The following is a 27,045-nucleotide window of genomic DNA, read 5'->3' as shown; positions in this document are numbered from 1 at the left end:
AAGGTAACCCCTGTGCTTTTGGGCAGTGTGAATACTGTCCGAAGTCCACGGAAATTCACGCGGTCCGCAGACATTGATTCTAACACAATGGCCCAGTGGAAGTGGTTTGGGGGGCTTGTATGATGTAAGGAATATGTAGAAAAATTAAGGGTATTCTGGTAAAAACCCATGAAATTCAGTGAAAAAACTTTGTTAAAGGGACGTTATGGTTAAGAAGCACTAATAAAAACCTATCAAATTCAGTCGAAAATCTTTGTTAAAGGGATATTATGGTTACAAGTAAAATCGCAAAACCCCAGAATTCATCAGGTAAGGTAAGCAACCATCACTCGCGCCACCACCGTGCACTGCTAAGACTAACACCTAGGACATCAAAGATGACATCACAATTTTCATTGATGACATCGGGACAAGACGGGTCCACTTGCTTTTGTTCACTGACATATGAAAGCCAACCAATTTTCTTCACTGACTGGAAAATGGAAAAGGACTGACAGTAGCACAGTACAACAGAATGAGGTTTGCTGATGATATGCTACACTGTGTTTGAACCTCAGCCACATCAATATAAACAATTCTCAATGAGATTGAGTAGTTTGGTGCTCTGAGTGGCTACATGATTAACTGGGATAAAATCAGGTTAATGGCCTTAGACACCTGCTCTTCGCAGGAAGACTGCTCTGGGACTTTGAATGGGCTGACTCTGACATTGTGTACTTAGGGTTCGCATTACTAGGTACCTAAGCTTAGTTAAGCTGATAAGCTCAAATCTTGTGATTGTAATGAGTGAGATCTCCATGAAAGTGAAGCAATGGAAATGCTTTAATCTGGGATTCTGGGGAAGAACATATATAATTGAGACTATCTTGTTACCAAATATTATGTATTTAACAACTGAACATACATGGGCAGTATTGCATTAAGTGTGAACAGGTATTTAAGAAATGCAAGTGGGGTGTCCAGAAAGGAAACTCATGCAGACTCCCTCCCTCGAGGGGATGGTTTTGGGTTCTTGTTAGAAAGAGATACCATGGAAAGTTCCACATCACTCAAACAAGTAGGCTCCTACAGGCCTTATTTTCATCCACAGCAAAAGGACTGCATATTTATTTATTTATTTATTGTATTTGTTAAGCGCTCTAAAACCAGAGGCATCGATGCACTGGTTACAGAATTGGCACAGCAGATGAAATAATGCATTTTAAGAACAAAGACATCTGCCAATGGTTCAGACAGGGGTCAGGTCCTGGAAAAAAGCAGTGTCTTGAGATGTTTTCGGAAGGTCCAGTATGATTCTTCTGATCTTAGTGACTGGGGAACAGCGGGTAGGTCTTCAGGATTCTTCTTTGATGAATTTATGAGTAAGATACATGGGGGCAGTCTTGCAGAGGCATTTGTGTGTGATGGCTAATGTTTTGCAGAGAATGTGCTGACAAATCGGTAGCCAATGCACACTTCTTCTGGTGATTGAAATATGCTCCTGCATCAAGATGTTTAGCGCAGCCCTGAGTGCATTGTTCAGAATGACCTGTAGTTTGTTAATGTCCAGAGTGGAAGGGCCCACAAATAAGGCATTACAATAATTCAGTCTGGAACCAATGAGCACATGGGCAATGGCCAGGTAGCTGTCAGTAGACAGAAAGGATATGCAGGCATTAATTAACTTGATGGAGGATGCGACAGAGGTTGCAATGGCGGTGGCCTGTCTTGTTAGGGACAGGATGGCATCTAAGTAAATGCGCAGGGTTTTTACATCAATAGATACTGGGATGGTCATATCATCAATGGTGAAGGCGTTGTAGGCTTGATCAAGTGTAGCTTGTGTGCCAATCAGGAGCATTTCAGCCTTGTCATTTAGGCAAAGGAGGTGGGAGGCCATTCAGGCCTGAATGATTTGGTAGACTGAATGCAGAGTGTTGGAGTCAGTAGAGTAGTTTTTGCCAAGAGGGATGAGGATCTGTGTGTCATTGGTGTAGTTGGTGTAAGAAATGCCCTGGTCATTGTAACGCTCACCTGACTCCCACGGAGGCGCTGGCCTGGTTCGCGCTGCTGTGACCTCTTCTAAGATGATGCGCAGGGTTCGGAAGACGGACTGGACCGGGCCCCCAAATCTGGCTTGTCTGGCTCGCAGAAGTATCCTTCTTAGGGTCTGGAAGGACGAGCTATCCATCCTGCTTCTGATGCAGGGGCGCGTTGGTATCCAGTTACTTCACTGGATTTTCGGATTGGTGAGAACCAAACTTGCTTGGCTTCCAGGTAAGTTTTTTGATAAGAGGTTCCCCTTGTGTCCATGCATTAATGTACTAATGCTAGTGTCTTTTTCCCCATAGGGGCCGGGGTACGGAATGCCAGGGAACAGGCACCGACCCGAGATGAGAGGTGAAATCCTTGTAGAAATCAGGTAAGTCTTTAATGAGCGTTTTTTGGTAATGTCTTTTCATTCGCTCATTAATGCTGATGTCTCTTTTTCCCCTTAGGGGCCGGAGTCCGGAAATGCCAGGATGCAGCGCGGACCCGAAATGAAGAGTGAATGAATCAACAGGTAAGTCTTAACATGGAGATTTAGCTTTCCTTATTCCCTTCTCTCTCTCACCTTTTGTTCTGGTCTTTTTCTCCCTAGGCGCTGGGGCGTGACTGCGAATCCGGATGATCGCTGCTGAACATGGAGGCGCCCTGTAAAGGTGAGTGGAATGCGGCGCTGCAGCGATCGACGCGATGAGCTTTTAAATAAAAGTCTTCCTTTTCAGGATTGTCGGCGAGATGTCTCCGGGATGCGGATTTAGCAGGTAAGGACTTTTCCTTCTTCTGTTCTCCTCTTCTCTTCCTTTGCAGGTGATCCAGGATGCTGGCAGGCGTGGCAGAAGTCAGGATGCAGGAGCAGACACGGTGAGCGTCCAGCTGCTAGATGCAGAACAACGCGAAGCACGTGTGGCTGTTCGGGTGGGGTTTAAATAGCCTTGGAAGAAGTTCCAGGTATGTATCCTTCCCCGACCACGCCCGGATGGTAAATTAGTCCCACAGGTAAAGTAGTTCCTTTCAGGCCTCAAGGAGGCCGGGATCCTGCAGCATGGTCTGCATCAGGTAAGTGCACCCAAGCACTCCCATAATGAGCCTGGCGCTTATGGCGCCAGGACTGATGCCTTTTATGAGCCTGGCGCCATAGGCGCCAGGACACTGTCCAAAGGTTGCTGGGTCCTTCCTTGGGGACTGGATGTCCGCTTTCGGGGACGCAGGGCTTGAACCGGCTCCCCGGGAGCGAGCATCATGACAGCACTCCCCCCCAAGGCCCCTCCCAAGGTTGTTCCCTCCGGGGGTTTTGGTTTGTCTGGGAAGAGTCGGTGGAATTTCCTGACTAATCGAGGTGCATGCACATGGTCGCTGGGTTCCCACGACCTCTCCTGAGGTCCGTACCCCTTCCAATCAATTAGGTAGAACAGTTTTGACCTAAACATTTTTGAGTCTAAAATGTTCTTCACTTCGAATTCGGGCTCCCCATCTATTAGAATAGGTTCTGGAGGTTTGAGTAGTCGCGTTCCGGGTACCACTGGTTTCAGAAGTGACACATGAAAAACAGGGTGAATTCGCATACTAGCTGGTAAATCAAGTTTAACAGCCACTGGGTTAATTATTGCCGTAACAGAATAAGGTCCCAGATATTTTGGGTTAAAAGTTCGAGGCCCTTTGAGTGGTAAATGTCTGGTAGCTAACCACACTTGATCCCCAATCTGATACAGAGGTGCTTCACTCCGATGTAGATCAGCATTCTCCTTGTATTTTCTCTTGGCTTGTTGTAAATGCGTAGTTGCCTCTTTGAAGGCTTGGGTAATTGTAGAATGCAGATGTTCTACTGCAGGCATTCCGAGGTTCTGAGGTGAGTCAAGGTTTGAGGTTCGAGGGTGATGCCCAAACAAAGTATAAAAAGGACTGTGGCCAGTTCCAGAGTGTACCGAATTATTATATGCGTATTCGGCTATCCAAAGAATGTCTTTCCAGTTGCTTTCAGATTGCTGTAACATACACCGTAAGTACTGCTCGAGGGTCTGATTTGTCCTCTCGGTCTGACCATCGGTCTGAGGGTGGTGACTGGTCGATAATCTTACGTCGATCTGCGCCATTTGACAACATTTGCGCCAGAAGTGGGAAATGAATTGGCTTCCCCGGTCAGAGATTAGTATAGATGGGAATCCATGTAGCCGAACAATATTTTCGAGGAATTCTTTGGCTAGGACAGAAGCTGAAGGTAAACCTTTCAAAGGAATAAAGTGGGCCATTTTGGAAAACAAATCCACAATTACCAGAATAGTATTGTACCCCGAACAAGGAGGCAGATCCGTAATAGAATCCATTGATAGGGTGTGCCAGGGTGCTGGCGGTATGTCTAGAGGTTGAAGGAGACCGGCTGGTCTTTTCTTTTGACTTTTATTTTGGGCGCAAACACCACAGGACATCACAAAAGATTTAACATCTTTTCGCCAAGAGGGCCACCAAAATTGTCGTTTCACCTTTTCCTCTGTCTTGGCAATACCGGGGTGTCCCTCTATTAATGTATCATGATAACCGGAAATAACTAGTTCGTGTAATTCCTTATGTGGCAGGAATAAGCGTCCTTGGAAATAAGGTAAACCATTATCTATGGTAAAGTCTGATCCCTTTTGTATCCAATCCTGTAAGGTTGTAGGGTCCAGGAGTTGTTTTACTCTGGCTTGAATGTCTTCAAGCGTCTGTAACAAAGTCATGCCTAGAATCCTCTGTTCGGGAATTATTGGTACTGGTTCTGAGTTTGTATCAGATTCTCCCATTCCAATTCGGGATAAGGCGTCTGCTTTGCCATTCTTGCAGCCAGGTCGATAGGTAATCACAAAATCAAATTCAGCGAAAAACAAAGCCCATCGGAGCTGCCGTGATGACTGAGCCTTGGCGGTTTACAAATACTGTAAATTCCGGTGATCAGTGATCACTGTGATGGTATGTCGAGCGCCAAGCAGATAATGCCGCCAGGCTTTAAAAGCGGACTTAATGGCTAACAGTTCTTTGTCCGTGATTGCATAATTAACCTCGGGTGCCGAGAATTTTCTGGACCAAAATGCTACGGGATGCAGTTGGTTGGTTTCGGGATCTCTTTGGGACAGGACAGCTCCCATGGCTAGGCTGGATGCGTCAGTCTCGACGACATAAGGGAGATCTGGACGCGGGTGTTTCAATATAGGTGCGGAGGTAAACTTAGCTTTTAAATCCTGAAAGGCCTGCTCGGCTTCTTCAGACCATTCAAAACGTTTATTTTTCCTCAAGAGTGCAGTAATGGGTTGTACCACGCGTGAAAATTCCGGGATAAACCTGCGATAGAAATTGGCAAAGCCGAGCATGCTTTGAACCCCTTTTACAGAGCTAGGTGATGGCCATTTGAGGATGGCATCCACTTTTCTTGAGTCCATTCGGACTCCTTTGGGTGTCAGGATGAAACCTAGAAACTCGACTTCTGTGGTATGGAAAACACATTTCTCCAATTTAGCAAATAGTTTGTGTTGGCGCAGTTTTTCAAGTACTGCCCTGACATGTTTTCTGTGATCAGATTCCGAAGAGGAGTACACCAGAATGTCATCGATATATACGACAACACAAACATCGATGAGTTCCCGAAGGACATCATTCATAAAGTATTGGAAGGCAGCCGGCGCGTTACACAATCCGAAAGGCATCACCTGGTACTCGAATAATCCGTATTTAGTATGGAAGGCAGTTTTCCATTCGTCGCCTTCTTTAACTCGTACCAGATGATAAGCCCCCCGGAGATCTAACTTGGTGTATATGCAAGCGTCCTTCACCTGGTCAAGGAGTTCAGGGATCAGAGGCAGAGGATAACGGTTTTTAACCGTTATCTGGTTCAATGCGCGGTAATCGATACAAGTTCTAAGGTCGCCTTCTTTTTTGGGCACGAAGAACAAAGCCGAGGATGCCGGGGACTTTGACGGGCGAATAAAACCATTAGCTAGGTATTGATCCAAATATTGTCTCAAATGCAGGTTCTCAGGTTCGGTAAGGGCATAAATCCTGCTACAAGGGGGTTGTGCACCGGGCACCAGATCGATTTGGCAATCGTACGATCTGTGAGGAGGTAACGTGTTGGCCTGTTCCTTTTGGAAGACGTCCTGAAAGTCTTGGTATTCCGGAGGTAGTTGCATGGAGGCAGAGGTTACAGATGCTAGATTAATCTTCAGGTTTTCTGGGTAGCAGGTTTGTGTACAATCCAGGAAGGTTATTCTCTTAGCTCGCCAATCAATTCGAGGATTATGTGTCTCTAACCAAGGGATTCCAAGAATAACCTGAAACTGTGGAGCCTTGATTACATCAAACACAACACCCTCCCGATGGCCATCGGGACCAATAAGAGTCACCTCAGTAGTGGAATGTGTTACCGGTCCAGAGGCAATTTCAGTTCCATCGACTGTGGTGATGACATCTTTGCTGGTTTTAGGACGGAGAGGGAGTTTAATCCTAGAGACCAATTCACGATCCACATAGTTTCCAATAGCCCCACTATCGATGTATGCCTTTATTGCATGCAACCGCTTAGGCTGTTCTGGATCTACGAGAACCATTGGCACAATGAAATGCGAGGTCTGAGAGTTAGTTTTCAAGCTCGGCAAGCGGACCCCTACACTTGTCGGGCAGAGTCGTTTCCCGAAACAGAGAGTTCATGGTTTTTATCAGCGGCTCCTACCGCCTTTCGGGGCGGTTTTGCCGGGCAATCTCGTAGAAAGTGTCCAGAATTCCCACAATAAAGACATAATTTTAACTGCCGCCTCCTTTCACGTTCCTTTTGAGTTAAGGGTCCTTTAACCCCTCCAATTTGCATAGGCTCAGAGACATCAACTCCCTTGGGATTAGCATGGGTCTTGACCAACACCCGGGTCTCAAACCTGGACCGATCTGCTTTTCTGTTTTGAAGTCTGTGATCCAATTGGACCACTAAATCTATATACTCAGTGCATTCTTGGGGCGGATTTACAACTTGGGCCAAGGCATCTTTAGGTTCTCCGCGTAGGCCTCGATAAAACAACGTGACTCTTTTATCCTCTGGCCATCCCGTTTCCACAATTAGTCTATTAAAGGTTGCAATATAGGATAGGAGGTCCTGATTGCCCTGTCGCAGGGATAGAAGTTCGTCATCCAGAGCCTGCCCCTGAGAGTGTCGAGCAAATAACCTTTCCATGCTTGCTTGAAACCTTTGAAAATCACGGAGAATCGGGTCATCTTGAGTAACCAGTGGAACTGACCAATCGGCAGCGCAGCCGCTGAGATATGACAATACAAAGGCTACCTTGGTCTGATCATTAGGGAAGGCCCCAGGTCTGCATAGGAAGTGCAAACGACACTGATTCATGAATACGGCGAATCGTTTGGGGTCCCCAGCAAAGCGTTCGGGTGGGGCCAGCGGCATGTTTCCAGGTAGATTAATCTGCACAGGGTTACTGGAAACCACAGGAGCGGGGTTCCCTCCGGAACCGGGTAGAGGAGTTTGCCCAGCTTGACCTTGCAAAAGCTGTCTGGCCAGGTCATCAGTTCTTTCCTTTGATATTATTAATTCCCTCCTGAGGGCATTAGTCTCTTGACGAGCGGCATGTACTTCGGCCCGTAATTCCCCCAGTAATTGGGCAACTGATCAGTCTCAGAACTTTCCATAGCGCCTGGGTGGGAATTTGTAGGAAGGCTTCGCGTTCTGTAACGCTCACCTGACTCCCACGGAGGCGCTGGCCTGGTTCGCGCTGCTGTGACCTCTTCTAAGATGATGCGCAGGGTTCGGAAGACGGACTGGACCGGGCCCCCAAATCTGGCTTGTCTGGCTCGCAGAAGTATCCTTCTTAGGTTCTGGAAGGACGAGCTCTCCATCCTGCTTCTGATGCAGGGGCGCGTTGGTATCCAGTTACTTCACTGGATTTTCGGATTGGTGAGAACCAAACTTGCTTGGCTTCCAGGTAAGTTTTTTGATAAGAGGTTCCCCTTGTGTCCATGCATTAATGTACTAATGCTAGTGTCTTTTTCCCCATAGGGGCCGGGGTACGGAATGCCAGGGAACAGGCACCGACCCGAGATGAGAGGTGAAATCCTTGTAGAAATCAGGTAAGTCTTTAATGAGCGTTTATTGGTAATGTCTTTTCATTCGCTCATTAATGCTGATGTCTTTTTTTCCTCTTAGGGGCCGGGGTCCGGAAATGCCAGGATGCGGCGCGGACCCGAAATGAAGAGGGAATGAATCAACAGGTAAGTCTTAACATGGAGATTTAGCTTTCCTTATTCCCTTCTCTCTCTCACCTTTTGTTCTGGTCTCTTTCTCCCTAGGCGCTGGGGCGTGACTGCAAATCCGGATGATCGCTGCTGAACATGGAGGCGCCCTGTAAAGGTGAGTGGAATGCGGCGCTGCAGCGATCGACACGATGAGCTTTTAAATAAAAGTCTTCCTTTTCAGGATTGTCGGCGAGATGTCTCCGGGATGCGGATTTAGCAGGTGAGGACTTTTCCTTCTTCTGTTCTCTTCTTCTCTTCCTTTGCAGGTGATCCAGGATGCTGGCAGGCGTGGCAGAAGTCAGGATGCAGGAGCAGACACGGTGAGCGTCCAGCTGCTAGATGCAGAACAACGCGAAGCACGTGTGGCTGTTCGGGTGGGGTTTAAATAGCCTTGGAAGAAGTTCCAGGTATGTATCCTTCCTCCAATCAGGTATGTATCCTTCCCCGACCACGCCCGGATGGTAAATTAGTCCCACAGGTAAAGTAGTTCCTTTCAGGCCTCAAGGAGGCCGGGATCCTGCAGCATGGTCTGCATCAGGTAAGTGCACCCAAGCACTCCCATAATGAGCCTGGCGCCTATGGCGCCAGGACTGATGCCTTTTCTGAGCCTGGCGCCGTAGGCGCCAGGACATTGTCCAAAGGGCCCCTATATGGGGTTGCTGGGTCCTTCCTTGGGGACTGGATGTCCGCTTTCGGAGACGCAGGGCTTGAACCGGCTCCCCGGGAGCGGGCATCATGACAGTCATCTAGGCAGTCAAATAAGGGTTTGGTAAAATATTATAAAGGGTGGGAGAGACACCCTTCTGGAGATGCTGCAGGTGATGTTTGCAGCGGGGGTGGGGCATTGGCCGAGAAAAATCTCATGGATCTGTCAGAAAGGAAGGAGGGCGTTGAGAGAGAAGTGGGCTGCCGAGGCTAAATGTTGACACAGAATTTGGTCGTCCACAAGGTCAAAGATTGCTGACAGGTCAAGAAAAAGGAGGAGGGCTGACTTGCCGGCATCCTTGATCTCGTCCAATTGCTTTTTTTAAGTCTAGCAAGGCCGATTCTGTGCCGTTGCCTGGTCAGAAGCCAGATTGGCGCAAACCTAGGAGGTTGTTGGGTTCCAGGTAAAGCTGGATTTGTAGGTATGCTGCACGAGCCACAATTTTGAGGAGGAAGGGGGCCGTGATAATAGGGTGGTAGTTTGTGGGGATGACAGTGTCTAGAGTCAGTTTTCTAACAGAGGTAGGACCCATACATCCTTTAGATTAGTTGGCACTGAGCATGTGGAGAACGAGGCATTAACAAAGGCGGTAATTTAGGGCGCCAGAAGCCCGGCACAGTTCTTGATGACAATGTCTGGGCTGACATCCCCTTAGCAGCGGGAGGGTTTAAGGCCTTTAATGATCTGGATAGCCTCAGTGACCAAGGCTGGTTTGAAGTAAAAGGGAGGTAAGTTTAGGAGGGAGGTTGGAGGCCCTGTGGTGGAGGAGACCGGTGTGACTCTGCTCAAAGTGTTTTTTTAAAAGTAGGATCTTCTTCTGGAGCATATCAATTTCGTCTAGTAGGGCTTTTTACAATATGGGTACTCCAAGTACTTTCCATAGTGCAGTTAGTTGGAAGGGGCGCAGGAGCTTCAAGCTCGCGAAGTTCGGGAAGGGTTGATGCAAGCTTGATTTTGCAGTGGAGATCTTAGTATTATAGGTGGTGCTTTTTGCTTGGAGTATCGCCTATTTATATTCCTTTTCTAAGGAGGTGAAGCAGGCTTTATTAGTTTCAGAGGGATTGTTCCTACATTTGGTTTCAGCCTCACATTTTTCAGGCTGCGGGCTTTGAGCTCAGGAGAGTACCAGGCATTGAGAAGCGAGGCAGGTATGGCTTTACATTGGGTGTGGGGGGCCACATGTTGCTAGCCCTGGTGAGGGTTTGGTTGTAAGTGTCTAACAGAGAAGCTGGGTCACTGGCAAGTGGCTGTGAGGGTGAAAGCTCATCCAGCAGTGGTAGGATGCATGTTCTGGTTATGTTACGAGAGCTTCATGTTATTGTGGGGGGGGGGCAAAGGCGGCGCCATATGTGGTGTCACATTTGAGGCAGATATGGTAAAAGAAATGATATTGTGATTAGTCCAGCGGCAAAGCAAATTGGAGGTGACTGCAATGTTGCAATTCAGGTCAGCTATCCAGTCCAGGATGCAGCCTTTGGCGTGCATGCGTGGGGCTAAGGATACATTGTGAGAAGCCTAGCTCCTTGAGGGAGCTGGCTAGGGATACGGCATTGTTATCGGCTTCATCCATAAGTCCCAGGTTAAGATCACCAAGGAGTATAGTCTTGGATGAAGGTTTGGAGTTTGAGAGGAGGTGCAGGATATCCTCTTCAAAAGAGAGGAGTGGGCCAGGTACATGATAGACCAAGGGAATACCTTTCGTGACGGTGTGTGAAAGACCTTGCTTGGTGGTCAAACGTTCTCCTCAGGGAAATGGTGGAGTTGCAGATTTCTCTGATGGGGAAAGAATCTGCACTTGCATGCTCTGAATGCTCACTAGGCTTAGTAGAACTGCCTCTCTCTTTCAATTTTATATTTGCCTTTCATTCCCTTGCCCCCCCCCCCCCATTGCCCTGTGGGTGATTTGAAACACAATTTACTTGATGTATAAGCGCCTTACAAATGCACAATAATCAACCTCTAGACTCTACTCCGTCTTTACGGTAGATGGTATAATGGGGTGGTATACTCGTGGATAGGGCTCCGAAGCTGCATGAAGCCACGTTTCTGAAATGCAAAAAAAGGTTGCAGACTGCTGTTGGTACTTTTGTTCAAAGGAGGTTTGCCTGGCATTTCGGTGCTGGACTGCCCTTGTGGGCAGGACAAAGGCTGATATGCAAATGGATATTCCTCCTTTGTGAAAAGTACAGTGAACTAAAAGTGATGGCTGCGGACTCTCAAAGTGGGAATAAAAACACATGAACAGGTTATCATGCCAAGTTCTCTCTAGAGAGGTGCGCCTGCTACCTTTTTTGCATGTTTCTGAAATGGTGAGTAGATCCAGGTTATTAGAGATGATGAGGTCTGAGATGTCAAGCCGGTGGCCTTGTATCGACTTGGCATTCCCTAATGCTCCCGTTAAGGATGTGTCACGTGAGTCTCAGGAGGATAGCTCAGGGGCAACGCACTCGCCTTGTAAGCAAGGCGATGCGGAGCAACACAGGTTTGATATACGGGTTCACGCTTAGGAACCTCTGGGTATTATGCGTGTTTATAAATAACCAATTATAAAAAATATCTGTGAATCCATACACATAACCTAATACAAAAAACCGAATGAGACTTGACCTCATTTATTTGACCGAAAAAAGTAGGCATTTTGATATATCTATATGTATGTTAAATGATAGGTGGGGGTGAGGTAAGGGTATACGTTAGGGTCAAAATAATTAGGTCACTTGTCAAATCATTTTCTTTTTCCGATAATATCACAGATATCCTGTATTTGTAGGGTTCAGTGAAGTTTTCCTGACTTTAGCTTGGGTATGAGTTGTGCCAGTTTTATGTCAATTTAGTGTCAGGGAGGTGGAGGCCAGTACAGTGTTGGTAATGGTGCAGGATTGTGGAGGAACTGCTATGCATAATTGAGGTGCCACTAGAGTAGGTATAAGTGTGTCAATTGTGGCACAGCTTCTAGGTGTGCTGGTCACGTCACATGACTTGGGTCGGGTAACAGAGATCGAGGTAGGTATGGGCGTCAAGTTACAAATGCTGGTAGTGGGCAAGTCTCTGTAATTAGGCAGTAGTCTAGGTCATTGAATGGTGACTTCACTGTGGCGCTCAGTGGGTAGGGTAGGGGGTTTGTTAAGCGTCTACGGCTGGGGTAGAGATGACATTGGAAGGGGCAGTGTATGCTGGTATGGCATGTGGTTGCTGTCAGTGTTTGGCAGGGATCCAGGTTGTATGTCGGCATAGGAAGCAAGATGCGAGCTAGTGGTAGTAGAGAGCGCCTGCCAGTGCACGTTCTTGAATTGCTGAGTCCGTGGACTGGCATAGTGCACCAGTGGTCTTGCTGTGTGCGAATTAAGGCATGCTCGCCTAGCACTGCCTTGGCATGGTACGGATGTGTCATGTGAGACTCAATAGAGCCATGTCTCGCTACATGGAGTCATTGGCATGGGGCGGCCTTAGTTATGCGACACTCGAGAAGGACAGCGCAGAGGTGGGAGGAGGGTAGATGAAGGGATAGCTGAATGGTTGGGAGATTTAAGGACAATGAAAGAGTAATTCTTCCTGACGGACGTATGATCACATACCTTGAAGGCAGAGTATTCCTGTAGCCTTCCATGGCCTGACAGGGCCAGACAGGGGATGAGACCCCAGGCCTTGAAAGTAGGCCTTTGAAGGGGCCTGCGTCGGCTGGCGACATCCTAGGTCATGCAGCATATGTTCAACAGACATCCAATCAGATGCGGGTGGAGGCTGGAATTCAGCCTGGCACTCTTCTGGAGTTGCGATAGTCGGAGGTGGAGCACCCATTGTTAAAGAGCTCCCAGATATATTGTTGTAAAGCCCAGCAGGTCTTACCTGAGAAAGGGATCCCACTGGAAGTATGCCAGGTGCATGGGTGCCTGTGTTGTAGTCTGGGTGGTGCTCCTGTGCTCCATATTGAAAAAGCAGTTCACAATATTATTCATGTAAATGTCATGCTGTGTTCCTTAAACAATAGATTGTGCTGTGGCAAATAAAATAGTATTACAGTTGTGTAAAGGTCACTAATGATGTGAGATAAAACGCTTGACAGTCTCCCCTATCTGCTCAAGACCCTGACCATCTGAGTGAATCCTTATTTGCAAATAGACGACACACCATTCCTTTGGAACCCTTTTTCGCGCATGGGTACTATTCCTATCACAGTTCTTGCCGCGTGAATTCTTTCAAATCCCTGCATTTGCATTTTAATCACCAATTGGGATAAATGCAGAACCACTTGCTCAGGTTGGCTCACCATGCTGAGGCTGTGTGGAGTAGCATCGTGGGGACTTCCCCAGTCAATCACGTATTCTTCTAGACAGACAGACATTTCACTGTTTGATAAATGTAGTCTGAACCGGGTCACATGTTTTCTCTAGTGCACCTGAGATCAATGTTAATTATAGCGCAAGCTGCAGGAGAAGAGTTATTCTCGTTGTCATGATGGGTTCCCTATGTTTTTATTGAACAATATCTCATAGCAGTTTTTTTTACTGCAGATTTGTTTCCTGGTCGCAGCCCCCCTGCCCCAACTGCGTGGCAGGGGTGTGGGGGTAGGGACCACCTGCATTTCCCATGACTCCCCTCCTCCCCCTCAATCTTTCTCCATCCAATATTGCATCACCCAAATCAATCATCTACTTTTGCAAGAAAAAACGGAACAAAATCAGTAGTAAAAAAAAGCCACTGTGAATATTGGTAAGTAAAAACACTCAATACTGCCTGATGCCCCTCTAAGACTAAATCTAGCAGGCACTCCATGAGTGTTGGTAGTGTGGGGAAATCCCTGGGACCTACACATGTCTCATGTGCCAACATGCCCAAACTGAGCACACCTCATAAATCGTGGCTACAAAAGGCTTTGATGGTTGGACAAAAGATCATTGTAAGGAATTTGAAAAACAACAGAAGATTCAAGGCAGAGGGTGGTGGGGATGACCAACCTTCCTACCATAGAAAGGGATATGGTTAATGCAAGGGGGAATGCACAGCATATAAAGAGATATTCAGGAAGAACCCAAGACCTCTATGAATAGGTAAGTCATTGCTGCACCTCAAAAATGCTTTGGTAGACCTGTCAGACTTCACTAACTTCTGGTCTGGTCTGCACTTTCTGCACAACTCCTAATTTCTGTTTACTATGCCCCTATTTGAGATTTGCATTTCTTATTCAATAGGATCTACATAATGTGTAATGAACTCATCTGGATGGGATCCTTTTGTTTATGGTCTCTTTGCTCGGCAGACAGTCAAGACTTCACTTGTATGTGTTTATCGATCTGAATACCAATAATTTTACAAAAAAACTAAAATCTGAAAGAACTGATTTTGAAATATTGACCTAGAAGGAGCCCTTCTTGCAAGTGATTTTGTATAATTTCAAACTATGATTAAGGTTTAAATAAAGTGATCAGTGATGCTTCGGTTTGCCGTGATTTCTGAGCTTCGGGTGGATTTATTAAAGTAAGCATTGTTGGATTGTATGTCTCATTCACTTGTTCTATTCTCTTTTAGTTTACCTTTGGGGGATTTGACTAGAAGTAGGCGATGCCTATCATTAAAGTTCCAACTGAACATATATTTGGAATATTATCCCAGAGCCAGCATCAGGCTCTGCAAGAGAAACATTTCACAAAGACTGCGGAAAGCCCTTGTGCACCTCTAAGGTAACGTATGAATTAATGTGATATTAGGTTTCTTAAATAAAGTTTGGATTAATAGTACAAGGCATGTAATGCAGCATAAACTGGTTTGATGTAGCGCAACACCTGCTGTTTTGGCAGTCTCTTGCGCATGGCCCTGAAAGACACAGGGGTAAGGGAGGGAATTAGTGAGAGGAGAGCGAGTAGCACGTGTGGATTAGTGCACATCAAAAGAACATGTTTCCTGCGTGCTGATGGGTCCTGGTGGTGCGTGTGTATGTATGTATGTATGTATGTATGTATGTATGTATGTAAATGTATGTATGTATGTATGTATATATTTTTATAAAGCGCCGGTAGCCCGAGGGCATCAGGGCGCTTGAACATTACAACATAGAAGAGAAGAAAGCAGGCATAAAGAGACGCGAAACAGTTGGCATGGAAGACCTGACAGCCACTAGCGTTGGAGATCTTATCTGAAGAGGAGTGTCTTCATCCGTTTCCTAAATACAAGGTGGTTTGCTTCTGACCTCAGTGAATCGGGAAGGCTGTTCCACAATTTAGGTGCCAGTACCAGAAAAGATCTACCCAACCCCGATTTCAACTTGAAATTGGGTACGACCATGAGGCACTTTCCTTCCGATCGTAGTCTTCTCCTGGGTGTGTAGAGGACTAGGCTGTTTTTCAAATACTCTGGTGCTTTACCATAGAGGCACTTGTGGACCAAAGAAAGAGCCTTAAACTTTATACGTTCCTCTACTCTTAGCCAATGAAGGGAAATCCTATCGGGGGTGACATGATCTTTCTTCTTCAGATTTTTTACTAGCCTAACCGCACTGTTCTGGATCACCTGACATCTCGCTAAGTCCTTAGACGAGGCCCCTAACAGCAGTGCATTGCCATAGTCGAGCCGTGATAAAATAATAGCTCTGGCAATGGTCGCCAGGTTACATTCATTTAGGAAGGGCTTGATATATCTCATTAGCCTGAGATAATAAGCCGTGTTTTTTTGGAGATAGCTGGTCTGGGCATGAGAATCTACCGCAGAGTTAACCATCATGCCCAAGGTTTTCACTTTAGGGGCCACCGAGATGATGGCTTTCTTAATTTGGAAGGATTTGTACTCTGCCCCTAGATTAGCCAACTGACGACTGGAACCAAACAGCATCAGTTCGGTTTTTGAATCATTCAGGCACATCCAGTTAGCCTGCATCCAATCGTCTATTGTCTTATAAACCCTTGCAATCACTTCGCTGTCAGCGGCGTGCTGGCTGCCCCCCAGTTCCAAAATAAGTTGAGTGTCATCTGCGTAATTCGTAAACGACACGCCTGCATTCACGAGTATGCTGCACAAAGTGCGCATGTATATGTTGAACAGCATTGGTGACAAACTGGCCCCTTGGGGCACTCCGAAGAGGATATCGCAGGGATCAGAAAAGTTGCTGCCCCAGTGGACTCTGGCTTGGCGGTTCGATAGAAATGACAATAACCAGTCAATAGCTCCTTCGGAGCAGCCCACGTTCTCAATGAGTGCCTTGATGAGGAGTTGATGATCTACCAGATCGAAGGCAGCGCTTAAATCAAGAAGCATCAGCATCCCTAACTTATTTTTGTCAAGCAAGCTCAACATCTGATTCTGTAGGTCCAGCATGGCTGTTTCAGTGCTATGAGATGCTCTGAAGCCAGATTGTTGCTGGTGCAAGGCTTCCTGATTCTCTACAAATTTCTGTAGTTGCTGCGTTGCTACCTTGTCCAGTAATTTAAGAACAAAGTTGGAATCTGTAATTGGGCGCAGGTTAGCGGGGTCCTTTGGATCCAGGCCGGCTTTTTTGACAAGAGGGGTGATGGTGACCTTCTTAAGTTCCTTTGGCACTACACCCTCCTGGAACGAGGCATTCACTATTCTCAGGAGAATGGGGGCAAAAATGTCTTTATGTTGCAGAATAATGCTAGGTGGTAGAATATTTTCTGCACAGGTGGTGGGTTTCATATTGTTCAGTACCTCTAACAAATCTGCTACAGTGATGGGGTCAAATTTGAAAATCTGTTCTCTTGTGGTTATCTCTGCTTCTATAGATTGTATCTCCTGGTTCACAGAGGTTCTAGCCTTGATAATGTTTTGTCGTGCTTTATCAGTTTTAGCTTGAAAAGCCTTAGAGACAATATTACAATCCTCCTCTGTGGGCGTAAACGGGGGTGTGAGACTAGCAGGTTTTTCAATGCTCTTTAGTATGTCGAAAAGTTTACTAGTCTTGTTGTCAGCAAGTTCAATCTCTGAATTAAAGAAGTTAGCCTTAGCTGACTTTATTTTGTCTCTATATTCCTTGTCCTTTGTTTTCCAATTATTTTTACTATCCACTGATTTTTCTAGGATCCATTTCCTCTCCAGTGTACGTTTTTCCTTTTTTAAAGTGTGGAGCTCCTTAGTAAACCATTTTTGGCAGTTGTTGTTTTTTCTGACTAATTTAGATTTGAGAGGGGCCTCTGCCTCCACCAGCTCAAGAACGTGCTTATTGTATTTGTCTAAGAGGATTGCGCATGAGTCGAGATCCTGAAAGGAACACAGTATTTCATCAGCGCATGACTTAATCTGTGCCCTGTTTAGATTTTTGAAGTTTCTATTAACTACTTGGATATGGGGATTGTGCTGATGTACGTAAATAGGCAGTTTTAGATTGGCAGATACCAGATAGTGGTCGCTCCAAATGCAGGGCGTGGTTCTGCAGTCTTGCAGGGATACATTGTATCCACATAACCAGTCCAACTGGTTACCCTGAGGGGTAGTGGGAGCCTCATTGAAAACTTTAAAGTCCAGGTTGTTCAGCGCTTTTTCCAAAGCCATGGCTCCTTTATCCTTCTTATTCCCTCGCCAGAGGTTAAAGTCACCCATAACAACAGTGGACACATTAACGGATCTTAGGGAATTTAAGTGAGAGCAGAGTTCCGTTGAGAAATCCGAAACCAGAGCCGGAGTTCTGTAGATGACCACCAAATTAAGAGAGTTGTTGGGGGAGAACACCAATTTGAGGTGCAGTGCTTCACACCCGCTACAGCTTAGAGTCACCTTAAAGAGTTTAAGGCTGTCCTTTGCGATGATTGCCACCCCACCTCCTCGACCCTGCTGCCTATTCTCCATGTAGATGGTGTAACCTTCTGGTACAGCCTGCTCACAAGTAGGCCCCACTGGGTCTGAAAGCCAGGTTTCTGTTAGGCAAAGAATGTCGAAGTCATTAGAGGTAATCATGTCTTTGACATTGTGTGCATGTTTTGTCAAAGAACGTGTATTAAGAAGACCAATATTTAGATGCAAATACTTCTGTGGTAAATCAATTGTAGAGTTACCCTCTAAGACGTTATTTTCAGTCCCCCCCTGTAATTCCACTCGCCTTGCAGCATCTGATGTACACATATTTCTAGGTCAGGCTTACCTAAGGCTCCAAGTACCCGGCGGCACAAGAGACCGAAAATAAAAGGGGGGTGGTGAAGCTGAAGCTCACCGAAGTGAACCGAAGTAAACCGGCTTCGACGCGCCGGCGCTGGACGCGCCTGACTTCGTGTTAAGTAGCACAAAGAACTACAAGAGTTCTGGGAGTTGTAGTTCAGAGTAACTAGCACTCCTGCAGCAAGTGAGGCACACAAAACGGCTCACTAACACCACGGATTCACATACACTGTTTAATTCACATTCACATACACTGTCCTAAACTAGTAACAATCGAATTTAGCAGAGATTTAGTATTAAAATGAATTAAAACCATTCAGTATTAAACAATTCTGCAAGTAAAATAACTAATACAACGTATAAAAAGTCTAAAAGCAGGCGGACAGATAAAAATCACAACTTCCGCTTTACTGATGGAATTCTTATGTCTTTACCTGGCAGGATTTTAAAAAGCAATCAATGAGATGAAGCCTCAAAACTGAGACTTTATACTGGAATAAACCGGCTTCGACGCGCCGGCGCTGGCGCGCCTGACTTCGTGTTAAGTAGCACAAAGAACTACAAGAGTTCTGGGAGTTGTAGTTCAGAGTAACTAGCACTCCTGCAGCAAGTGAGGCACACAAAACGGCTCACTAACACCACGGATTCACATACACTGTTTAATTCACATTCACATACACTGTCCTAAACTAGTAACAATCGAATTTAGCAGAGATTTAGTATTAAAATGAATTAAAACCATTCAGTATTAAACAATTCTGCAAGTAAAATAACTAATACAACGTATAAAAAGTCTAAAAGCAGGCGGACAGATAAAAATCACAACTTCCGCTTTACTGATGGAATTCTTATGTCTTTACCTGGCAGGATTTTAAAAAGCAATCAAAAAAAAAAAAAAAAGCAAGCGTGTAACGATAGGGGTGCCCCTGGTATTAGTGTATTGCCCGATTCACTGCTAGCAAGACCTGCCAGGGGAGGGGTGGGTCTGGCGGGTGTGGAGTGCTGGAATGGTGGAAGTGCTGCAGAGTTATGCAGAGTAATCTGAGCACGGTTTAGCCGCAGTTAGTGTGAGCTGGTGAGGGTTACACGCTGGCGCTCAGCTGGAGTGTGTCTTGAGATCTGTAGGATAAAGTCTACAGTGAATTTTCAAACCGTACTTCTAACAGCCATTATTCATATGAGGAGTATCGGCATATGCAGAGACAGATTGTAAAAGCAAGGAAATATCGAGGCTGAGTACTACAAAAGGAAATACACCAAACACGGGCTATAAAGATTCACAGATCTTTAATACTGCGCAGTTACAAAGAAACACAGATCGCAAGGAGTACCAGCCCGTCAGAGTGAGGAGGGAGAGTGCTGGACATCTAAACATTTGGGTTTATATACATTTCCAACAATATTGTCCAGCCCCTTTGCATGTTAATAATCTGCGGTCTAGAGTTTGTGCCGAGTTCACATATAGATCATACAATAATATGCACACGGATTACATAGGTTTGTGTTTCCAACAAGTTACAATGGCGAAGTGTATTCCTGTATTTAGCAGTGAGCCTTAGTACATATCCCTTCACAATGTAGTTCTGCCAGTGTCCACGCTCAACATTTACATAACATTGTCCTCGATGTGTATTAGTGGATGAAGCTTGTTAGCGCAGACAATCCTAGGACAACAAGTCATGCTGAGTGCAAGGTCTTATTACTTAGTCTAAACAGTCAGCCCTCAGACAGCCTAACCATTAACAGAACTCAAAGGTCGGGAAGGCTTGGTTGCAAGTTAGAAACACAGTCCACCATTTTAGAACAGAGAATTACACAAACAGAAATGAAAATGGCAGATGATTCTAAAATGGCGGCAAAGTCGATCTAAAATCGGAACTTTGCAATGCGGTTTTCTTCGAAAGAGCGACAAGGCTTAGGCCAATATGAATCAAAAGGAGGCACGATATGATTTCCCGTTTAACAAGATGACATCTGTATTGTAGCTCATGGCTAGCCAAAAGCACAATCAGAATGACAACCAAGTAATGTATCCTTTCAATAAATGAATGCTAAAATTGAATGGGGTGCCGTCAAGTGAAGGGTTGTCACATAAAGCTTGGTTGCTGATTACATTCAACCAAACATTTCGAGAATGGACCCCAAAAACCCCTGAAATTGCTTAAGTAATGCCTATTCTTATATAGAGGATACTAGTGCAAAAGCCTGTGTAGAGGAGCCAAAGTTGTTTTGGGTGGAGGTTGCCCATCATTGTTTTTGTAAAATTTTCATTGGGCAGCGTTTTCTTGATCAGTCATGTTGGTGCGAAATGTTTTGTTGCGTTGACGCTTGTTTTCCCTTTCAAGGGCTCTCTCTGCTTCTGGCATATTTATTGGGCTGCAGAACATGATGAGAGCTGTTTACTGAGCTGTCGTATTGGCCCTATGTTTTTATTTTTTTGCTTGCAGTGTTGTTTTCACGTTGACTTGCCTTTGTTGCTCAGTCACATTTGTCCGACGTATACGTTGAGCGTCATTTCTTCATCGTTTAACGTTTTCGTCATCTACATTGGTTAAAATTCTCTTCAGAGGTATTGCGGAGGAGTCGTATGCTGAAAATACTTGTATTTACAGAAGGCCCACTCTATGGGGAAAGAAAGGAATTTATTTTGTTAGAGAAATAGTGCTGAATCGAATGAGTTTCTGTTTATATATTTTTTTTAAATGTATACATTTTATTACTGTAATATTCTCATTGTCATCGGACGTTATCAGTGGGATACAGAAGATACAGCATGAGTGTTAGCTATGGTGAAAGAAGGAGGGTCTGGGCCATGGGGTAATCATTATGGGCATTGGAATCCCCAGGGCAAAAGGATATTTAATTGTGCCACCAGGATGGCAACCTGTGTTGGGTTACCTAGGTGACACAAAACCAGGACTTCTCCGAACTGCCACGAGGGCAGCACTGCTAATCCACGGTGAATGTGCAGAAGCCTGTTGGTGCTGGTGTATTCAACCCTCATCACCTTATGTGACGTACAGCAGAGCACTTACCAGATGCGGCAGGCTCCTAGAGATTAGCTCTCTCTCGGCATAACATTCCTGCTATACCACAAGGCACGCCACTATGTACCTTCCCCTTCAGTAGGGGGAGGGGGTTAATTTTCTCCTCTCTGCTGACACACCAAGTCAACACTCTGTTAGTATGAGAGTATGGGGTGCTATTATGCTTGCTACAAAGTGTGCATTAATATGGTTTAGAATGTAAAAGCTACATTTTACAGGTGGTTAATCCTTCCTGCATTAATACATTGGAGACACTTTAGAATTCACTAATTTCCCAAGGATGTTTAACTTTTGAATAGGACTGCAGTTTTAAAGCTCCGGTCAACACCAAGTTATTACTTAATTATCCTACCTCATTAAAAACATTAAGGGGGAATCTTAGTGACTCTGAGTCTAGTGTTAGTCTCCATTACAGTAGATCTACAAGTCATGAATGCTGAATGAAGCCTTTGAGCTTCTCTGTGGGTGAGTGCAGCAACCTCTGTGGGTGTGTTACTTAAATGATACATGATAAAGGAGTTTTCCTATTTGCAAACTATTTGACATGTTGCAGCTGATAATCTCTTCAATTGATGAATCCAGCGGTACAGTTGCACTCGGGCTGACTTCGCGCCTTGTTCCACATCATCACGCCCCATTGATGATGCAGGACTTGGCACAGAGCGGTACGGGCATGACACATGAGAAGGAGCATGGAGCAGGAGAGAGAAAGTTCCCTCTCCCACTGCTCCACAGTACAACTGATTCAGACGCCAGCTGTTGTCAAGAATAACTTAAATAAACCACCTGTTATCTACTGTGACGAATCAAGGGATTCAGTCACTTTGCACAAGGGTGGCAGGGCAGGGGGGCAGCCCTTCTTGTGAGGCTCGGGAGGTGAGCCCGCTACCGAACATTCCCCCTAGAGGTGGCGGCAAGCGGGACCTCACAGAGAGAGACTCCCCTCTCGGGTACAAGGACTTCCTTTCCAAGGATGAACTCCTTTTATTGTCCTCAAATACACAATCCAGTTCTAGCAAATGACAGATACCAAGACTCCTCTTATATGTATTATTGTAACGTAATTACTAAAGGAAGAGATCAGATTGGTATTGTGAAGAGCAAGATCACAGGAGTAATGAAGAATGTATGCCACTAATGTTACCAAAAAAGTACATTGGGGCAGGGGTGTGTGGTCTGGGGTGTGAATGAGACTATTACACGTACTGCATTTCGTAGCTCACCTCATCCCCACTATTGCAATGCTGGATAGTCCCCTGATCCCAAATGTGATTGTCCAAATGTGACCACTCACTAGGGTCAGCCCACACCCCAGGCCTCCAACAAACATGCACCCAACTGAGCTCAGCTCAGCATTATGTAATGAGACATTGTGAGCCTGGCTGGGCACCTCAGACAGGCTGGCGCAGTCCAATTACATGATCAATGAATGCGGCGGCCACAATGTGGCCCCCCAGCCCTCCCACCAAAAGATGGGGTTGAACAAAAAGGCATGCCACAAAAGTTGGCGGGGGGACTTGCCCCTTCCACCCTTTAATTGTGCCGTACCATCCCCAGCAGGAAGCCTTTAAGAGCTTCTAATAGGACTGCCTGCGGTGGTCGTGACCTGTGATTAAGAAACAAAAGGATTTGCCGGCACATCAAAAGGTATTATAGAAATAGGCCCACTTCTCCTGCTCGGACCTCAGTGACCGCCTAAGGTGGGAGCAAAGCAGTTTCATCACTCTTCCCTACTTAGGCAACATCCCCTTGTTAGAGCCCCCCCACCAATTCCCCAACCCATGTAGCACTGGCACCACACATACTCTGAGCTGATCCTGGTGGTTCCTGTATCTTTCAGCAGCAAATCGGACACAAAAGATACCAGTAATCCAAGGGTCTATTTACAAAAATGCATCAGAGAACTCTGACAAATAATTTTCCATTTTGATGGTGTGTTAATGGCAGGCGTTTTGTCCGTCGATGTACTGACACAATTTTCATGCACATGAAAGCCACTCATACACCATACTGGCTATTTCCAACTGTCAATGCTGCTGGCCAAGCTAACATGATTGTCAGTCAATTTTCTTGCCTTTTTTAATGTCTGGAACCCAGATGGTAATTCATGCGGTTCAGACACTTTGCTGAATTTGGCGTTCTTCATGATGGTTTCTGGCATTGATGGAAATCGATATTTCTGTTATAAATTTGCTTTATGGTGTGATGTGATAATATCTGTTTTCATAAAAATCAGTGTCAATGATTGAACGATTGGCCTATAGATATAAAGAGAGAAGAAACATGGAGAGCAATTTAGGGCAGCTTCTTGCACACACTGCTGTAAGCATGCCATATTTACAGGCCAGTTATGACTGACATATCCATTGTGTATAACTCCATAATATTGTGATGTTTCTGCTTGTCATTTGAACGACTGTTAGATCACCCCTGTAGTATCTTTACTCTCCCTACCCCCATTTCCCCTCTTTTTAATGTAGTAATTCTTTCAGTAATTAGTAGATATTAAAAATAATGTATGTGATTTATTTCTGCAATTTTGTGATGCTCTGTCATGCCTGCGCCATGGGCACACACATTGGCGGCCATCATGGACTAATTGTTATTCATTTACCTACAGAATACTCTTGGAACAACCCTTATTCACATTTTGGTCCTTAATTCCCATTTGCGTGACTTTGGTGCTTTTTTATTTTACTCAACTAACTATACGTACCACAATGCACTTTGCTACAACTATCTATTCCTGGCCATTCCCATTCGTCAGCATCGGAACCACAATCCCCAGAAGCCCTAGGGATCAGTGCTGCTTCCACCATCTCAGGACCAGAGAGGGAGGAGGCAGATTGTATTCAGGTGTGCTGCTGCAGGTGCTGCCAATTAGCCTGCCTCAGTACAGGGCAGGGCGGTATTTAAGCAGCTGCCTGCAGAAGCTCAGCCTCTTGCATTAAGAGTCCTTCCAACACCTTTTTGCTTAGAGCCACGAATTTTGTATGCTGTTCCTGCTTTCTCCTGCTTTTCATCCAGTGCCCTTCCGGGCTCTCTGCATTGCAGCCGATCATGCTCTGCTGCCTTCTACCTACCGCCCTTGTCTTCCGGGCTCCTGCCTTGCAGCCGATCACGCTCCGCTGCCTTCTACCTACAGCCCTTGTCCGCTGGGCTTCCTGCCTTGCAGCCTGCTACACCCTGCTGCCTACAGCGCTAGCCTTTTGGGCTCCCTGCCTCACAGCCCTGCTCCTCTGGGCTCCCTGCCTTGCAGCCTGCTACACCCTGCTGCCTACAGCCCTAGCCTTTTGGGCTCCCTGCCTCACAGCCCTGCTCCTCTGGGCTTCCTGCCTTGCAGCCTGCTACACTCTGCTGCCTACAGCCCTAGCCCTTTGGGCTCCCTGCCTCACAGCCCTGCTCCTCTGGGCTTCCTGCCTTGCAGCCTGTTACACTCCGCTGCCTACAGCCCTAGGCTTTTGGGCTCCCTGCCTCACAGCCCTGCTCCTCTGGGCTTCCTGCCTTGCAGCCTGCTACACTCTGCTGCCTACAGCCCTAGCTACAGCCCTAGCCCTTTGGGCTCCCTGCCTCACAGCCCTGCTCCTCTGGGCCTCCTGCCTTGCAGCCTGCTACACTCTGCTGCCTACAGCCCTAGCTACAGCCCTAGCCCTTTGGGCTCCCTGCCTCACAGCCCTGCTCCTCTGGGCTTCCTGCCTTGCAGCCTGTTACACTCCGCTGCCTACAGCCCTAGCCTTTTGGGCTCCCTTCCTCACAGCCCTGCTCCTCTGAGCTTCCTGCCTTGTAGCCTGTTACACTCTGCTGCCTATAGCCATAGCCTTCCGGGCTCCCTGCCCCGCTGCTCTGCTCCTCTGAGCTCGCTCCTTGCTGCTCAGCTCCGCTGAGCTCCCTGCCTTGCAGCCTACTACTCTCTTCTGCTTTCAGCCCTGACCCTCTGGTCTCTCTGCCTCAACGCCCTGTTCCTTTGGGTTCGCTTCTTGCTGCCCTACTCCTCTGGGCTGCCTGTCTGCCGCCTACTACAGCTCTCAATCCTGCTCCTCTGGACTCTCTGCCTTGCAGCTTACTACAGTCCTATTCAGTCCACAACAGCTTATCCACACTTTGTGCCATCGATTATTGCAGGCCCCCTGTTTTCTGGCTGCTGCTCCCTTGCTTTCTTCCTTGTTTACAATCCTCTGTTCTTGATCCCTGTCCATTTCAGTTATACTGCTTTTCCTTCATTTCCTTCTGCTAGTTCACTCATCAACTTCCTATTCCCTGGATATTTCTGTTCTTGTCTTCTCTTGTATTGTATCTAGATCCCTTTGTACAGAGCATGACTGTTGGTTTCCGGCAGGCAACCTCTGCCCCTTCCCTTGTCACGTTACAGTGTTACAGACACCCACAGCTGCTGTTCCTAGCCATGAGCATACAGCGTGGGCCTCTGTTATAGCAATCTGTGTAGAAGGCTGGAGTTTCCTAAGGTCCGTGGAACACTCTTTCCCATTTCTGCATACACCCCAAGAGGGAATCCAGTTTGTTTGTACCTTTTATTTTCCTGATACACTTGCCTACTCTTAGTTCTGTTTGAACTTCCCGCTGAGTGTTTACTTATCTGCCCACCTTACATAAGCACAGCTACCCAGACCCTACCTGGGTGCCTTGTGCCACTCTTGACAGAGTGCCATCCGTGACAGAATGCAAGAGCAAAACATTTCTTGTTCAATAGGCAGGAAAGGCACACACAGACCAAGGCTGCTTTTCTTTCGATTCAAGAAACCTCTGCAAAAATCTAAAGCTTTCTTAAGGACTGCAAACAAAAACCCTAGTTTAAAAGACAGACTTGCCCTAGTAAACAAAGGTTTACAAGCACCGTACTACACTCACTGGCTCGCTGACCCTTCTATGTGTAACTACTATGACATTTGCAAGTATGATCCGCAGTCTCCATCTGTAGAAGAACTACAGCAAGAAAATGAATTCCTGCAGATTTTGTTAGCCCAACCAGTGGAAAACACCTATGCGTTTTCTGGCATTTCTTCGGACACTGCATTCGACATTCAGCTGGTACACGAACCTTGTATTCCTTTATCCACGGCTACCCTGTCTCAGGACCAATGTCGTAACACTGCTACAGCCAAGGATATTGCACTCATTATGGGAGACTCTCAACCAGAGTACGCTGTTGCCAACGTGATATGCTCAAGATCAGCTTGGCAGGCTACACAACCTCCCCAGACTGCTGGAAACACTCATTTAACTGGACAAGGCATTCAGTATCCTGAGGTTAGTGCAGCTGGTCCTGGGTACAAAAGACCAATACTGACCATCAGTTGTCTTAATGCTTCCCGAGTAACTACTAACCATGATAACTCTAAGGTCAGTCTTCCTATTGCAACACCCGAATTTTCTGCTACACCAGATTCTGAAGCTGTAGAACAGGCTAATGGAACATATCTGTTACAAGAACAACTTTTACGCCTTAAAAGACAAAACGAAGACCTCTATGATGAATTTGTCTATTTGCATAGTAAGAATCTAGCAAAGGGATACAATTTACCAGACCATCTGGCACTATGCCCAACACCCGATATTCTGTCTTTAGATATTGGCATGATAAGGTCTGGAAGGGTAATACAGAAAAGGATACAGACTTATACAGAGCAGATGGAAGACCTGAACTTGGCATATGCATACCTTCTAAGGTTTGACTTGGCTCATTCACTTACTAGCCACAGTAACTCGGGCTGTTGCTCAGATAGTGAAGAATTAACTCCTTCTGTGGGCCAAATCACTCACACTGCCTTTACACCACAAATCAAGGGTAATCATCTGGCTGGAGATCCTGCTGAGTCAAAGGATTGTCCCGTTCTTACCCTTGATGGCGGTCCTTTACTCACACTTACAGCCTCTAAAGAGGTAACCAAGTCAGAG

General features: G+C 46.2%; 1 protein-coding gene across 1 annotated transcript in view; it reads left to right on the top strand.

Moving 5' to 3' along the window:
• Positions 1-27,045, top strand: part of TMEM232 (transmembrane protein 232) — a 1,143,478-nt gene that overhangs the window by 88,030 nt on the left and 1,028,403 nt on the right. The window contains exon 2 of the mRNA XM_069625485.1: positions 14,516-14,667. Within this exon, the coding sequence (XP_069481586.1) occupies positions 14,549-14,667 (119 nt within the window). The 5' untranslated portion in view covers positions 14,516-14,548. The remainder of the gene's footprint in view (positions 1-14,515; positions 14,668-27,045) is intronic.

The sequence above is a fragment of the Ambystoma mexicanum genome, chromosome 6p, assembly GCF_040938575.1.
Source record: "Ambystoma mexicanum isolate Mex_15411 chromosome 6p, UKY_AmexF1_1, whole genome shotgun sequence".
In the NCBI taxonomy this organism is placed as follows: Eukaryota; Metazoa; Chordata; class Amphibia; order Caudata; family Ambystomatidae; genus Ambystoma; species Ambystoma mexicanum.
The sequence above is the reverse complement of the archived record's forward strand: the minus strand, read 5'-3'. Positions and strand labels throughout refer to the sequence as shown.